We start from the raw sequence: 16,878 nt of genomic DNA, 5'->3' as shown, positions 1-16,878 counted from the left end.
TCCCCGGCCATCCCTGGCCAAGTGCAAGACAAAGCACCAGAATTACAGAAGGAACATGGGACTCTTAAGGAGGGCTGAATGGACCAGAGATGGCTCACTGGCCAATTGCTTGCACTTGCTTCTTGGGGAGGCAGAGTTTAGGCAGCTCTGGGCTACAGTTTCACCACGGATACAAGAAGAAAGTTGGCTGGAAGACTATGTTTTCTGGTCTCCTTCATAAGAAGTTCAGCCCCTGGCCTGTATGTCACTCTGGAGGGATTCTGAGGGGTACGGAAAATACCCTAGTCTTGGTTGGGCAGCCCCACCCTCTCCTTGGCCAAACCAGATGCTCTCGTCTTTACAGAAGACCCAGGAGAGAGTTAGACTCACCCTGATTCTTTCACTCAGAGGCTCTCACGGGGCTGTGAACTCTGGCTTTTGGCCCTATCTAGGCTTCTCCCTGTCGGATCACCCCGCCCCCATCCAAGCTCTCCAAGCAGTTCTTGGGAGCCGGTGATGCCACGTCCCATGCTGGCTCTAGCTGAAGGAGACATGCAGTTGTACCCTCCATGGTGAGGAGGTGCCTGGTGCTCAGCCCTGTCCCAGAAAGCCTCTCTGGCCTCTGTGAAGCCAAGAGACCAGAGCTTCCAATTTCCAGTGACGGTCCCAACAACCCTTGCCCCATCCCTTGGTGCCTCGAGCCCTGGCTCAAGCGTGGGTTCTCCCTCATTCATGAGCGGTGATGGAGGGGCTGGCCTGGCTACTCTATGGCCATGTACCTCTGTCCCAGGAATGAAAGGTAGGCCCAGGGCATCACTGGTACACAGAAAGAGTGCCGGCCTTGCACGTGGCTCTGGTCCTTACTGCTCCCCTGGCACACCGGGTGCTGAAGGTAACCTCAGCTGAGTGTGTTTGAGGCCCAGGGATGGCGTCCCGTAGGGCCCAGGGACTGGGCCAGCTTTCAAATCCAGAACTGCTGCCCAAGGTTTGCCCCTCGTGCAGCACCCCTGGCCTGCCCTTCAGCTGCAGGGTTGGGGGAGTGACCTCTGCCTCGAGACAGCCCGGCTTCAACTACACCAGATAACGGCTGTGGCTTTGTGTGTGTGTGTTTTCTTTCTCTTTCGTTGTCCTTTTTTTTTCTTCTCTCTGATGCGTGTAAAGGAGAGGACTAGAAGGAACGGTTCCCACCTCTCGGAGGACAACGGACCCAAAGCGATCGATGTGATGGCACCCTCCTCAGAGTAGGGAAAGGCGGTCCTCTCCACCCCATCCCACCTCCCGCCCGCCTGCCCGCCCGCCTCTGCGCGAATGAGCAGTGCCCGGCTTCACCTGGTCCGGCCTCGGGCCCACGTGCAGTGTCCGCATGCCTCGTGTGCGTCTGTCCACTCGTCCGTTTGCGTCGTCCCACTAATGTGAATTTCAGCAGCAAGTGTGGTGTTTGTTTTTTATTTTTGTCTTTGTCCCCGTGCCGTGGCTGTCGTTGTCCTTCAATAAGGTTGACTGCATTCAGCCAGTGCCAAACGAGGAGCCCAGTCCCGCTACCAAATTCCAGTCCATCGGGGTTCAGGTAGAGGACGACTGGCGGTAAGTGGCCCCGATGTGGTGGCTGCCTCTCCCCTCTCCTCTCCCTCCCTCCGCTCTCACCTCTCCCGCGCCTCCTCCTCCTGCTCTCCCTAACCCACTTCTCCTCACTGGATTTCTAATAACCAAGCTGGGTTGGGGGTGCGGGCGGTGGTCCAGGCGTGGAAGGCAGGGTGGGCGGGGCGGCCGGGTGCGCTGATGAGCAAGGGTGAGCGCTTGCTTCATGAGAGGAATCAGCCACGGGGGCTGAGGCCGGGCAGAGTCACGGCCCAGCACCCCCAATGTTGGTGGGCTTCCTGGCCCCGCTGCAGTAAACAGGCAACCTTATGACCTTGTCCGTGTGTGCGTGTGCGGGCAGGGCGGGGGCTGAGCTGAGAATGAGACGGGGCTGTGGGACCCGCTTCAGGCGCATGGTGAGCAGACGATGCATCCGTTTCTCTGTCTCCCGTGTGTCCGGGTCGGGGTGGCCTCTGGTCTCCGACCCTCTTGGTGACTCGCCCTTTCCTGTCCCCACCCCTCCTCCACGCCGTTCCCTGCCCCCTCCGCCACAGAAGCAGTGCCCCCTCTCACAGCATGTCCTCCCGACGGGACACCGACTCGGATACCCAGGATGCCAACGACTCGAGCTGCAAGTCCTCTGAGAAGAGCCTCCCAGACTGCACCCCGCACCCCAACTCCATCAGCATCGATGCCGGCCCCCGGCAGGCCCCCAAGATTGCCCAGATCAAGCGCAACCTCTCCTATGGAGACAACAGCGACCCTGCCTTGGAGGCATCCTCGCTGCCCCCGCCCGACCCCTGGCTGGAGACCTCCTCCAGCTCCCCAGCAGAGCCCACGCAGCCCGGGGCCTGCCGCCGGGATGGCTACTGGTTCCTGAAGCTGCTCCAGGCAGAAACGGAGCGGCTGGAAGGCTGGTGCTGCCAGATGGACAAGGAGACCAAAGAGAACAACCTCTCTGAAGAAGGTGGGTACTGCGAGGCCAGCTCGCTGGGGTGGGTGGTGGGGGTGCCAGCCCCGAGTCTCCAGAGTTTGGCAAGGGGAGTCTCTTTAAGTTCTCTTCCTGGCTCAGTTGTGAGCTCACCTCTTATTCTCCTCCTTGCTTTTCTTCCTTCTATCCACCTGCATAACCAGCCTTTTTCCAGAAAGAATGTATGTCACCGGCTGCTAACTGCACAGGCTGTGGGGTCAGCCGCCCCCGGGGTTGAATCCCAGCTCTTTCCTTACTAGGGAAGTGACCTGGGCAGGTTTCTCTGAGCCTCAGTTTCCTTACCTGTAACGTGGAGATAGTCCTACCCTCTGATGTGGTGGTGCTTGTTTAAGGTCTGATGAAGTACCAAACACAGAAACTTGGCACCACAACTACGCCTTCAGCAGTTCCTTATTGAGCACCTACTGTGTGCCAGGCATCAAGGATCTAACTGTGGGCTCAGCAGGGTGTGAGGAACTGTGAATGGGTGAGACAGAAATCATCTACTTCCCCACTTAGGTTTTTGTCTATACCATACCTGTTTCCAAAAATTCCCCCAAGAAATGAGTTCAAGAAAGATCTAGGAATATGTAGGGAGCCTGGAGTCACCACAGATGGTTGACACAGGGGAGGGAAGCCCTGGCCCCCAGTTTGCTCCCCTTCACAGACCAGGCAGGAGGGATAGGTCCTCAGAATATCTAGAATGGATGGAGCTGACCCCTGGTGGGCAGGGCCTGCGGAAGACACCCCTTGATGTTGCAGAGTCCCTGTTTCCACTGTCTCTAGGCCAGTTCCCAGCTTTGATGTCACACCCACTGGTGTGCAGGGAACTGTTGTGAGGTGTACACTTAATAACGTCATACTAGAACTAGTATTTAAAAATCAGAGCAGAGGCATGGATCCTGAACTGCTTCTAATAGAAACCATCCAGCCCTCTGCCCTTCTTCCTCAGCCTTCCCCACCTTCAGTTCTCATCCCCTCTGTCTTCTAGTATCTACCTTCAATATTTCTTTCATTCTTTTTTTTTTAATGGGAATACCTTTCATTTCCTCTCAAGTTAATCATCATCATGTATTGAAATCTGCTATAATAGTTTATATTTAGCTCTGTCACCTCCACTTCCTGTGCCCCCTCCTCCATATATTACGTCAGTTTGGGGTTAAAAAAACAATATTTCTGTTTACTGTGAGCTTGTAAATGATGTGCACTGCAGAGCCTTGTAGTATGATTTTGTTGTCTCATACATTTTGTTTTTCCTAAAGTGAATGGTTGCCTCCTCTTCTGTATACTTTGTCTTCTAAGCTCTTATTTGTAATTTTTTTCACATGTCCCACAAGATCTGCCAGCTCACCATGGACATTGTTTCCCAGATGTGCAGATGTATCACATCATCTCATGATCTCCTGTTTTTCCCAGTGCCCTCTGTTCCCGGCTCTGGTCTGGCCAAGTTGCTCTCTAGGCCTGCTACCTAGCTGCTGTCCAGAGACTTCCTTTTTCATCACTTGGGACTGCCCTTAGCTACTTTCCTGCTTTTTGGACCATGTGGTCTTCTGCTTTCCTGGGTTTAGTCCTTCACTTTACTGGAGCACACCTTCAGTTGGAGATAAATTTTTGGAAACTACCATGTCTATTTTCAAACCTCATATAGTTTGGCTGAGTGACTTGTTCTGTTTTCTGTCTCTGAAACTGCTGTCACGCAAATGTTGGGTTTGCTGAGTTGATCCTGTCTCAAATCTTTTTTGTCTCTTACTTTTTATTGTCTGTCTTTCTGGAAGGCTTTTTCTCTTTTTTTCCCCATGCTGTAACAACTTTTCAGTTCAGTTCAGTTCAGCTGCTCAGTCGTGTCCGACCCTTTGTGACCCATGAATCACAGCACGCCAGGCCTCCCTGTCCATCACCAACTCCCGGAGTTCACTCAATTCGCATGCCATGAAATTTACCCCTTTACAGTGTTACCATAGTACAGTTAGTACACTCATGATGATGTGCAACCATCACTACTGTCTGAATTCAGAACATCATCACTCCAAAAAGAAACCCCATGACTATAAACAGTCACTCCTCCTCGCCCCCGCCCCACTGTCTCTTAGCAACCACTAATTCTGTCTCTGTGGATTTGCCTATTCTGGACAATTATGCAGATTGAGTCATACAGCATGATCGTATGACAGGTCTTTTGTGTCTCCTTTTCGCCTTTTTTTACCAAACGTTTTGCAGGTTCATTCATGTTGTAGCGTGTATCAGGTTTTCATTCCTTATCATGGAATAATATTCCATTTATGGATATACTACATTTAAACATTTGTCTGTTGATGGACCTTTGAATTGTTTCCACTTTTAGGCTAGTGTATTCTGCTATGCACATTTGTGTACAAGTTGGTGTATATAACCAGCAGTGGAATTGCTGGGTCATGTGGTTATTTTGTGTTTAACTTTTGGAGGAACCTGCTGAACTTCCACAGTGACTGCTCCGTTTATAACATTCCCAGTAGCAGCACACGAGGGCTCTAATTTCTCCACCTCCTCACGAACTCTTGTAATTACTGCTCTTTCTGATTATAGCCATCACAGTGGTAAAGTAGTACCTTGTTGTGACTTTGATTTGTGTTTCCATGGTGGCTAATAAAGTGTATGGCATTTTTGCATATGCTACTTGTGTATCTTTTATTGGAGAAATCTATTGAGATTTGGAGGTTTTCTTGACTTCACTCTGTCCATCAAATGTTTATTAGAGCCATCTGTATAACAGCACTTTCTTACTCTGTTCCTTTTTTATAACATTTTTTCCTTGTTACATGGATAGAGTATCTTCTATCTTTCTAAGACCTACATATGCATTTATTTAAGTTTTCACGTGTCTCTGTGTTGTCTCTGTTTCCTTTAGATCCTTCTTTCTATGTATCTTTTTCGGTTAGAATGTTTCTTGGAATGTCCAGTAATGTTTGGTTGTTTATTCGTATTAAAAGTGAGCAACTAACCCAAGAGTAGGAAGGGATGGAGTAAGATTGCTAATTTTGTTGTTAGCCTAGCAGTTCCTCTTGTTTTTTAATTTTATGATTTAATTTAAAATAGAACTTCAGAATTTCCTGGCAGTCCAGTGATTAGGACTCAGCACTTTCGCTCCTGTGTCCCAGGTTCAGTCCCTGATTGGGGAACTAAGAATCCCCCAAGCCATGTGGCGTGGCCAAAAAATAAAATAAAACTTAATTTTAGAGTTAGCAAAAGCAAATTATATAAAAATAGCAAAAGTCATGGTAATATACTGGTGTGTTGGTAATATACAGTAATAACATCAAAGATGAAGAAATATTTATTTAACCATTAGGATAAAAACTCTCTAATAGCAGGATAAAACTCATAATAGCAGATAAAACTATTATGAATAATGCTGCTGTGAACATTCATGTACAAGATTTTGTTTGACCACCTGTGTTCAAGTCTTTTGAGTTTATACCTGGACGTGGAATTGCTGGATCATGTGGTAATTCTTTAATTTTTTTCATTTTGTTACTGTGAAATATATATAAAACTTGCTGTTTTAACCATTTTAAGTGTGTAATTCAGTGGCATTACTTATATTCACAATGTTGTATATCACCAACATCCATTTCCAAAAATTTTTTATCACCTCAAACTGAGATTCTGTACCCATTAAGCAATAATTCCCCATTCCCCTCTCCACCCAGCCCCTGGTAACCTCTAATCTGCCTTCTGTCTCTATGAATTTCCCTGTTCTAGATCTTTCATGTAAGTAGAATGATAGTGTTTGTCCTTTTGTGTCTGGCACGTTTTCAAGGTTCATCCATTTTGTAGCATATCAGAACTTCATTCCTTTTTATAGCTGAATAGTATATTCTGCTGTATTTAAATATTGATACCACATTTGTTTGGTCCATTCATCTGTTGATAGACATTTAGGTTTTTTCACCTTTTAGCTACTATGAATAATGCCGCAGTGAACACTGGATATAAGAATCTATTTCTTTCCAGTTTTCAGTTTTTTGAATTTAAACCCAGAAGTGGAATTGCTGGGTCACATGGTAATTCTGTGTCTAGCTTTTTGGGGAATCGCCAAACTGTTTTCCACAGCAGTTGCACCAACTTTACATTCCCACGAGCAATGCATAAGGGTTCCAGTTTCACTATATCTTTGCTAACACTTGTTATTCCATCTTTAAAAAAAAAAATTATAGCCATCCTAGTAGGTGTAAAGTAGTATCTTATTGTCATTTTTATTTGCATTTCCCTAATGACTGATACTAAGCATCTTTTCGCATTCTTACTGGTCATTTGTGTATCTTTGGAGAAATATCTATATTCAAATAGTCTCTTTAATGGGGCTGTTTGTCTTTTTGTGGTTGAATTTAGGAGTTCTTTACATATTCTGGATAATAGGCCCTTGTCAGATATATGATTTATAAATATTTTCTTCCATTTTGTAGGTTGTCTTTTCATTTTCTTCATAGTGTCCTTTGATGTGCAAAAGTTTTTAATTCCGATAAAATCCAATTTATCTATTTTTCTTTCATTGCTGTGCTTCTGTTTTTTTAAATTATGAATATATATTAATTTAATAAAAATTAAAATTAGGACAGGGACTTCCCTGGTGGTACAGTGGTTAAGAATCCTCCTTCCAATGCAGGGGACTCAAGTTTGATCCCTGGTCTGGGAACTAAGATCCCACATGCCACAGGGCAACTAAGCCCATGCCCTGCAATTAGAGAAGCCCACAAAGTGCAGTGACAACCCAGCGCAACCAAAATCAAAGAAAAAAAAAATTTTTTTTTTAATTAGGACAAAAAACAATGAGGCAGTGAGAAGTAACCAGCAGGTCTGTGGGCAGGGCCTTCTGAGAGATAGGCTTGCAGACACCTCAGAATATTGGTTTCAAATAACACACAGTAAAAATCATGTCAAGATAACAAAGGAAACCAGTACATTAATATATAGTTATTAAAATAGTAAATAAACCTGTGATGTGATAATAGATGTACTTCTTTGTTAAGGCATTAAATAATACAGTCTTGCAGTCTGTCTACTAAATTTTAAAGTAATGATGACAGTAAGCATTATTTTGAGATAACTGTAACCACTGTAATGCGACATGAAATTATCTTTGATTTCTGTGACAGTGTGGCAGGTACTGCTGACACTGAACCACGGTAGTTTGTTGCCTATCTGAGTTTAAGGGCGTCCTGTTCTAGGGTAACTTTGTGACAAACTGGTCCTTTCCTTAGAAGATCTTGAAATGTCAGTATTTTTTCTCGATAACCCTTCAGAATCTTCTTCAGAAAAGAATCCTCTAGTTTCTCCTGGGGGCCTGTGTCTGGTTGCTGGCATCCCAGATGCTAGGCAGCAGGAGGGAGCTCACAGACTATCATTCATTCCACGCCGTCCACCACTGACCCTGCCTGGTGGCCTAGGGTCGAGGCACCTAGAGCAGCACTTTTAGTCAGGCTATAATGTGAACTGTGAACTTTAAATGTTCTAGGAGCTGCATTTAGAAAGAAAAAAGAGATAGGTGAAATTAATTTTAATACATTTATCTTATTCAGTATGTCCAAGTAATAGTGTTTCAACATGTGCTCAACAGAAAATTATTGAGGCATTACATTACTTTCATACTAAATATTTAAAGTTCAAAATAAAGTCCAATGCATACTTTACTTTATCGTCCATCTCAATCCAGACAAACCACATTTCAGCTGCTCACTTGCTTCATACGACCAGGAGCTGTCGTATTGGATGGCACAGATGAGGAGAATAACCCTGGGGTTTACTTTGCCAACAAAGGTCCGTCTAGTCAAGGCTATGGTTTTTCCTGTGGTCATGTATGGATGTGAGAGTTGGACTGTGAAGAAAGCTGATCGCCGAAGAATTGATGCTTTTGAACTGTGGTGTTGGAGAAGACTCTTGAGAGTCCCTTGTACTTCAAGGAGATCCAACCAGTCCATTCTAAAGGAGATCAATCCTGGGTGTTCATTGGAAGGACTGATGCTAAAGCTGAAACTGCAATACTTTGGCCACCTCATGCGACGAGTTGACTCACTGGAAAAGACTCTGATGCTGGGAAAGGTTGGGGGCGGGAGGAGAAGGGGACAACAGAGAATGAGATGGCTGGATGGCATTGCCGACTCTGTGGACATGAGTTTGAGTGAACTCCGGGAGTTGGTGATGGACAGGGAGGCCTGGTGTGCTGTGATTCATGGGGTCGCACAGAGTCAGACACGACTGAGCGACTGAACTGAACTGACTGATTCCCCCTGAGGGGACTTCCCTGGTGGTCCAGTGGCTAAGACTCCACGATCCCAATGCAGGGGCCCCCGGTTCAATCCCTGGTCAGGGACCTAGATCCTGCATGCCACATGCCACAACTAAAAGATCCTGAATGCCACAACTAAATATCCCACATACTGAAACTAAGACTCTGTGCAGCCAAATACATTAAAAAAAAAGCCTAAGGGGGAGGTGCAAAGATACCTTAGTGACAAAGTGTTGGTAGAGTAGGTTAAACTTTCTGACACACTTCTTTCTGGATTGAGAAAAGGCTTCCCTGCTAAGGGTTATTATGTCATACCAAACAGTATTACCTTCCTGTAGTATTATGAGCACGTGCTCTTCCAACATGATAACATTTCTCAGTAAGCAGCCCCAGCCCCTGCTATTGAACCCGAACTCTGCATGGAGCCCTTTTCCCAGCCCTGCCTCTGTGACTATAACTTAAGGACAGAAGTGGTCACGTTGCCCTGTCCCTTAGATTCAAGATAAGTATTCTGACTGCTCAGGTGAATCAGTAACACCCATGCAGGTGGCTGCCTTTCTCAAATAGGTTTTGTGTTATACCACCGTTCATCATCTCCAGAACATTTTCATCTTCCCCAGGTGACACTCTGTACCTGTCAAACACTAACTCCCCACCCCCCCTCCCCCATCCCTTGGCAACTTCCATTCTTTCTGTCTCTGAATTTGTCTACTCCAGGCACCTCGTATAAATGGATCATACGGTGTTTGTCCTTTTGTGACTGGCTTATTTCCCTTAGCATAATGTCCTCAAGATTCATTCACGTTACAGCTTCTGTCAGAATTTCCTTCCTCTTTAAGGCTGAATAATATTCTCTTGTGGGGAAAGACCACATTCTTGCTTACCTGTTCATCTGTCAGTGGCTACACGGGTTGCTTCCATCTTTTGTCTGTTGCCAATAACGACACTTCTGTCTCTTAGGACCACAATTCTTCCTTGCATGGGGCATTTGGGCTCTTAGTTCTCCAGCCAGGGATTGAACTTGCATCTCCTGCATTGGACGGTGGATTTTTAACCACTCAACCACCAGCGAAGTTCATGGCCACAAGTTTGTTTTTTGTTCATTTTTTTCTTATGGCCACAGGTTTTAATGTCACTGTTCTTAGATCTCTGGAAGAGCATTACCAAGGAAGTGCCTGAAGGAGACCTGGTACCTGCGTATTGTGCAGAAACCTGGTGGAGATCCTCCAGGCATTCCAGCTGGAGGGAACAACAGGGACAAAGGCGCAGACGCAGGGAAGGACAGGTTCCAGGAACCATGACTGAAAGAAAGGGCTGGGAAGAGGGGGGTGGGGGGATCACAGGAGTAGGAAGCTGACTGAGAGGGGCCTTAAATAGCAGATCAAAGTATTGAGCATTACCGTCCAGGCAGGGCGGGGAGCAGCTGAAGATCCAAGTAACAGTGAGATGGTCAGATTTTCTTATTAGAAAGACCACCCTTGATTGCTGTGTCGAAAAGGCTTTGGAAACAGGGAGACCTGGGGTGGAGGAGGAAAGAATGGATAAACAAATGTTTCTGAATGTTCCGAATGAACCAGCCAGAGGGGCCCTGGGTTGGAGTCAAGTGGAGAGCTCCAGCTCCCCTGGTCTAGGCTGCAGGTGACTGGAGAGGTCATTAACTTGAAAGAGGGAGATGGAGGCAGGACATGCCTGGTTGGATAAGGGGGAGCCCTTGGAGAAGCAAGATCAAGTTGCGCACATGTCTTTCTTGCTGTTGAAGGAGACGCAGATGAAAGGAACACTTAAATATAGCCTGTGGAAACTCCTGTGGCCTGGGGGGTTGATAAGACTCATTCCAGAGAATCAGCCTTGAGCACTGGGCGGCTTACCATGAACCTGCTCTCAGACATTCACCTTCTTGTTTACTCGCTGCTACCCAGTGAGGTCAGAGCTATTAAAATCCTCTCTTGAAGAAGAAACAAACACATGGAAGTGAAGTGCTCCACCACTCAACAGCTGTGTGACCTTTGGCACATCTGAGCCTACTTCTCCCCATTGTTCAGTGGGGATCATGACCCCCACTCTTAGCCTATGGCGGGGGTAAGATAGGACCCTGTGTGTGAGGAGTGCTTGGCCTGAGTGCCCAGCGGTGAATGGTACCTGCTGTGCCTGCTGCAGCTGCTGCCACCATCACCCTAACTTGTAGATGGATGCAGCAGCCCAAGCCAGGAACTGAAAAGGAGGCCAGGCCTTTAGCCTCAGTGCTGGGAGACTAGAGGTGAACAGGGGTAGACACTGAGCCAGCAGCCTGAGGGAGGGGGCCTGCCATCCCAGCTCCTCGGCTCTCTCGAAGAAGGGAACTATGAGAGAGACCTTGGGTGAGTCATCTCACTTCTCCAGGCCTCCATTTCCTCACATGTGACTTGGGTGGACCAATATCAACCCCACTGGGCTGTGTATTAATGCAAGATTAGAAACACGAAGCCCTTGGCAAGAACCCAAAAGCATCAACATCTTACTTTTTTTATAGATATACTTTTATTTATTTATTTTCGGCCATGCTGGGTCCTCGTTGCTGCACGGGCTCTTCTCTGATTACAGTGAGCAGGGGCTCCTCCTTAATGCAGTGCAAGGACTTCTTGTCCAGTGACTTCTCTCGTTGTAGCTCCTGGGCTCTAGAGCGCAGGCTCGGGTGGCTGTGATGCACGGGCTTAGTTGCTCGGTGGGATGTGAGATCTTCCCGGACCAGGGATGGAACTCATGTCTCCTACACTGGCAGGCAGTTCTTCACCACTGGGCCACCAGAGAAGTCCTGTATGAATTTTAGGATTGATTTTTCTGTAGCTGCAAAAAAAATTACTGGAATTTTGATAGGAATTGTATTGAATCTGAAGATTGCTTTGGGTAGCATTGACATTTGAACAATATTAAGTCTTCTAATTCATGAATAAGGGTTATGTTCCCATTTATCATTAATTTCTTTCAACAGTGTTTTATATTTTATAGTTTTCATTGTACTAGTTTATCACCTCCTTAGTTAATTCCTAAATATTTTGTTCTGTTTGATGGTATCATAAATGGAATCATTTTTACAATTTCCTTTTCAGGTATTTATTGTTAGTATATAGAAATGTAACTGATTTATTTTTGGCCACACAACATGGCTTGCAGGATCTTAGTTCCCTGACCAGGGATTGAACCCAGACCACCAGGGAATTTCGGAAATGCAACTTATCTTTGTGTATTGACTTTGTATCCTAATCCTACTTGCTTTGCTGAATTCATTTATTAGTTCTCTCAGAGTTTTTTGGTGGAATCTTTAGGTTTTCTACATATAAGGTCATATAATCTGCAAACATTATTTTACTTCTTCTTTTCCAGTTTAGATGCCTTTTATTATAGATGCCTTTTATTACTTCTCGCCTAACTGGCTGAAATGTCCAATCCTATGTTGAAGTGATGAATGTGGACACGCTTGCCTTATCCCTGATCTTAAGGAAAACACCCCGAAGTATGATGCTCATTGTGGGTTTTTCATATATGGCGTTTATTTATTGAGGTAGTTTCATTCTATTCTTGGTTTACTGTTTCTCTCAAGAACGAGTGTTGAATTTTGTCAAATGTTTTTTCTGCATGAATTGATTGTATGGTTTTTCCCCTTCATTCTGGTTATGTGGCATTTCACATGTTGAACCATCCTTGCACTCCAGGAATAAATCCCACGTGGTCATATGTATAATCCTTTTACTATGCTGCTGAATTTGTTGAGTATTTTTGCATCAGTGTACATAAGGGATGATGGCCTGTCGTTTTCTTTTATCTTTGTCTGGCTTTGATAACAGGGTAATGCTGGCCTCATAGAGTGAGTTAGGAAGTGTTTCCTCCCCTTCAATTTTTGGAAAAGTTTAAGGAGTGCTTTTAGTCATGTTTAAATGGTGGATTTCAGAAGTGAAGCCACCAAATCCAGAGTTTTTCTTTGTTGAGAGTTTTATTACTGATTCAGTCTCCTTACTAGTTACAGGTCTATTCAGATTTTCTATTTTTCATGATTTAGTCTTGGGTAGGTTTTTTTCTATGAATTTGTCCATTTCATCTAGGTTTTCAAATTTGTTGATGTACAGTTATTTTAAGTGCTCTCTCATAATCCTTTTTTATTTCTATAGAATTGGTAGTAATATGCCCGCTTTCATTTTTTATTTTAGTATTTGATTATATCCTTCCTTCTGTGGGTTTAGTTTGTTCTTTTTCTGGCTTCTTAGGTTGTAAGTTAGGTTGTTGATTTGAGATCTTTCATAAGTGTTTTAATGTAAATGTTTATGGCTATAAATTTCCCCCTTAGCATTGCTTTTGCTGTGTCCCATCAGTTTTGGTATGTTATGTCTTTTGTTTTCATTTGTCTCAAACTATTTTCCAGTTTCCCTTGTTATTTATTCTTTGATCTATTGGTTGTTAAACTGTGTATTAATTTCCACAGTTTTGTGAATTTTCCAGTTTTCTTTTTGTTACTAATTTCTAATTTTGTCCTCTTGTAGTCAAATAAGATACTTTGTATGATATTATCTTTTAAAAAGTCTACTGGGGCTTAATTTGTAGCCTAACACATGGTCTGTCCTGAAAAATGTCCCATGTATACTTGAGAAGAATGTGTATTCAGTTGTTGTTGGGTGGAGTGCTCTGTATGTGTCTGTTAGATGTAGTTGGTTTATTATGTTGTTTAAATCCTTTTCCTCACTTATGACTGTTGTTCTATTATTGTGAGTTAGGTATTGAAATCTCCAGCTGTTACTATAGAACTGTGTATTTCTCTCTTTAGTTCTGTCAGTTTTTGCTTCATATATTTTGTTGTGTGTAAATGTTTATAATTGTTACATCTTCTTGTTGTATCAAATGCACCTGTATGTCTTAGGAACACTTTCTGTGTTCCAGTGATCTTTTTCATAGTTTTAAAGTTGGGGGGGTTTCTTGTTTTTTCATATGTAGGTGTTTAATCCATATGCAGTTTACATTTGTGCATTCTAAGATCTCATCTTACTTTTTCATATGCAGAGCCAGTTGTCACAACACATTCCTGAGTCTCTGCTTTCTTTGCTGATTAGTCATAGCAGTCATAACCTCTGCCGAGAATTCTACACATGCAGGGGTGTGTCTCTGAGTTCTATTCTGTTCTGTTACCCTTTTGTCTGTTTCTCTGTTAATACGACTTAATTGCCATAGCTTTTTGGCATACCTTGGCATCTCAGAGGGTGAATCCCTTTCCCTGTTCTTTTTGTTCAGTAAGAAAAAGTCTACTTATATCTCCATTCTTCCAATCCTAATCTTACAATTAGTATATCAAGTTTCTCAGAAAAATTTTGCTGAATTGCTGACTAGAAATAGAGTTTATAGATTACTTTGGGAAAAACTGATAACCTAAGAAATACTGAGTCTTCTTAGCTGTGAATGCAGTTTATCTCTTCATTTATTCAGATCTCCCTCTTATATTCTCCTTTTCAAGTTTGAGTAACATATCTATGAAGACCTTACGTATTTGTATTAGATTTATTCCTTGCGACTTTCTAGGTTTGTATGGGTTTTTGGTAGTGAAATGAGTTTTTATATTTGCATACTTAACGTTGAGACATCTACGTTGATCTTGTGTCCAGCAACCTTGTACAGCTCTCGGTCCTCTTGGATTCACATCAGAAACGATCACGTTGTTTGCTCGAATGGCAGTTTCGTGTCTGTCTTTCTAATCTTACTGTGTCTCATGCACATCTTGTATAACTGCAGGAGTGTCAGGACATTGTAACTGAGGAAGACAGCAGCATCCTTCCCTTGGTCCTGACCTTCATTCAGTGAATATTCAGTGAATATTTACTGAATTCTTTCCACACGCCAGCTCCTGAGGATGTAGCAGAATAACATGAAGTCCCTGCCTTCATGGAGCTTACATTCTTATAGGGAGAGACAGAAAATAACCAACTAAACTTGGTTAGACAGGATGGTTAGACATGCAACAGAGAAAACAAAGCCCAGAGAAAACAAAGCCCAGTAAAAGCAGGATGGAGTGCTGCGTGGCTGGGGGTAAGTGTTGCTGGCCCCCATGGTGTGATCAGGGAAGGCCTCCCAGATAAGGTGACCTTGGAGCAGAAGCCGGAAGGAAGGAAGGAAGGGAGAAGCGGTCTTAGAACTCTGAAGATCAGAGAACTCCAGTGGTGAGCAAGAGCTTGACATGTTCCAGGCTTGGGGAAGGCGGCTGGTATAGCTGCAGGAGTGAGCAGGGGGAGGTGGGGGATGAAGTCGGCGTGGTGGAGCCCCAGATCACAGAGGGCCTCAGAGTAAGGGCTTCGCTCTGACTGCCCAGAAATGAACGCATTGGAGAATTCCAAGCCCTGCAATGTGACATTCTTTTTTACAGGATTAATCTAGTCTCTCTGTTCAAAAGAGGGTGGGGGAGGGGCACAAGGGGAAGCTGGAAGATGAGTTAGGAGGAAGTAACAGGATCTGGGAGTTGGTGAGGGACAGGGAGGCCTGGCGTGCTGTGATTCATGGGGTCGCGGAGAGTCGGACACGACTGAGCGACTGAACTGAACAGGATCTGGGGAAGAGGAGATGGAGACTGTGAAGTGTTTAAGGGAGGGGTCAGATCTGGGTGTATCTGCAAGGTGGATCAGGATTTCCTGACAGGATTGAATATAGACTTAAGAGTGAAAGGAGTCAAAAATGAATTGGCATTGTGAGTTACAGAAAGGATGGAGCTGCCTCTGCGGTAGGAAAGACTAGTGTAGATATCGGGAGAAAAGTCAGGAGTTTGGCTTTGAACACTGTCAAATTATACACATCGGTAGGAATCAACGTGGAGGGGTCAAGCAGACAGTTGGATACATGAGTCTGGGTCTCCCCAGGTCTCTGGGTTGGAGATCATATTTGAAAGCCATCCAAGTACAGACTTTAGGTCAAAAATGATAGGTCAAAAATGAGACAAGAATTCTCAAGAGAGAATCAACTGTGTCAGATGCGTTTCTGATGGGCACAGCAGGTCAGATTTAGGAATGTGAGGTCATCATAGGCTTGAGGAGCTGATCTGCTTTGGAGGTGGTGGGGTGCCGAGGGGAGGACAGCCTGACTGAAGAAGGATTAAGAGAAAATAGAATAATTGGGAGACCACAAGTACAGATGACTCCATTGCTGAAGTTTTCTGTTCAGGGAGCAGAGAAATGAAGGGAGCAAAGGGTCAAAGGGGAGGGCTAGGATTTTTCTGTTGTTCTTTTTATGTTTAAATGGAGTGATGCAGGCACATTTCTATATTGTTAAGAATGACTCTGCAGGAAAAAGGAAATTCATTATGCAGGAGAGAAAGGGGATAACATCCTTAGGTGGGCGAGAAGGAACTGAACTAGCAGAGAACACATAGTTCCTCCAGAGAGACGAGGAAGCAGTGTTCGGGGAGCCCTGCAGTGGGAGAGCGGAGTTATCAACACGGAGAAAGTCAGAGGGGGCATTGGGAGGTTGGGGAGCATCTGAGACGGTCATCGAGGAGAGCAAAGGAACCCCATGCAAGACAAGGCCGCAGAGGGAGATCTGAGAGGGGTGTTAATCCAGAAGATTGGCTTCTTTTTATTTTGTTGTCAGTGTAGTTGTGTTGTATTAGCGGATGTGTATCATGCACTTAAAAAAAATTTTTTTTTTATTTTGGTTGTCTGGGTCTTGGTGCTTTGTGAGGGCTTTTTCTCTAGTTGCTGTGGGGGGTGTGGGGGGCTACTCTGTTGCCGTTCGCGGGCTTCTCATTGCAGTGGCTTCTTCTGTTGCAGAGCACAGGCTCTGGGTGCATGGGCTTCAGTAGTTGCAGCTCAAGGGCTCACTAGTTGCGGCTCCTGGGCTCTGAGCAAGGGCTCAATAGTTGTGGCCTATGGGCTTTAGTTGCCCCCAAGGCATGTGGAATCTTCCCGGACCAGGGATTGAACCTGTGTCCCCTGCATTGGCAGGTGGACTCCTACCCACTGTACCATGAGGGAAGTCTAGCACTTTCTATAAAATGGTGAATTGGTTTCTCCTTAAAGTTCTGTCACATTTCGCTTTATATTGTTTTGAAGATATCTTACATGTACGAAGCTCAGGATGTAATAATACC

The 16,878-nt window shown here is 44.9% G+C and overlaps 1 protein-coding gene across 2 annotated transcripts in view; it reads left to right on the top strand.

Moving 5' to 3' along the window:
* LOC129563100 (disks large-associated protein 4) overlaps positions 1 to 16,878 on the top strand; it is a 63,868-nt gene that overhangs the window by 33,497 nt on the left and 13,493 nt on the right. The window contains exons 3-4 of one of the 2 annotated variants that reach the window (XM_088843816.1): positions 1,475 to 1,563; positions 2,115 to 2,524. In XM_088843816.1, the coding sequence (XP_088699942.1) occupies positions 1,475 to 1,563; positions 2,115 to 2,524 (499 nt within the window). Of the gene's footprint in view, positions 1 to 1,474; positions 1,564 to 2,111; positions 2,525 to 16,878 lie in introns of both variants that reach the window. The other variant, XM_088843815.1, reaches the window with a different exon arrangement.

The sequence above is a fragment of the Moschus berezovskii genome, chromosome 15 (genome assembly GCF_049115385.1).
Source record: "Moschus berezovskii isolate FMDL1 chromosome 15, NW_MosBer_1.0, whole genome shotgun sequence".
NCBI lineage: Eukaryota > Metazoa > Chordata > Mammalia > Artiodactyla > Moschidae > Moschus > Moschus berezovskii.
Note: the sequence above shows the minus strand (reverse complement) of the source record. Positions and strands in the feature narration are given on the sequence as shown.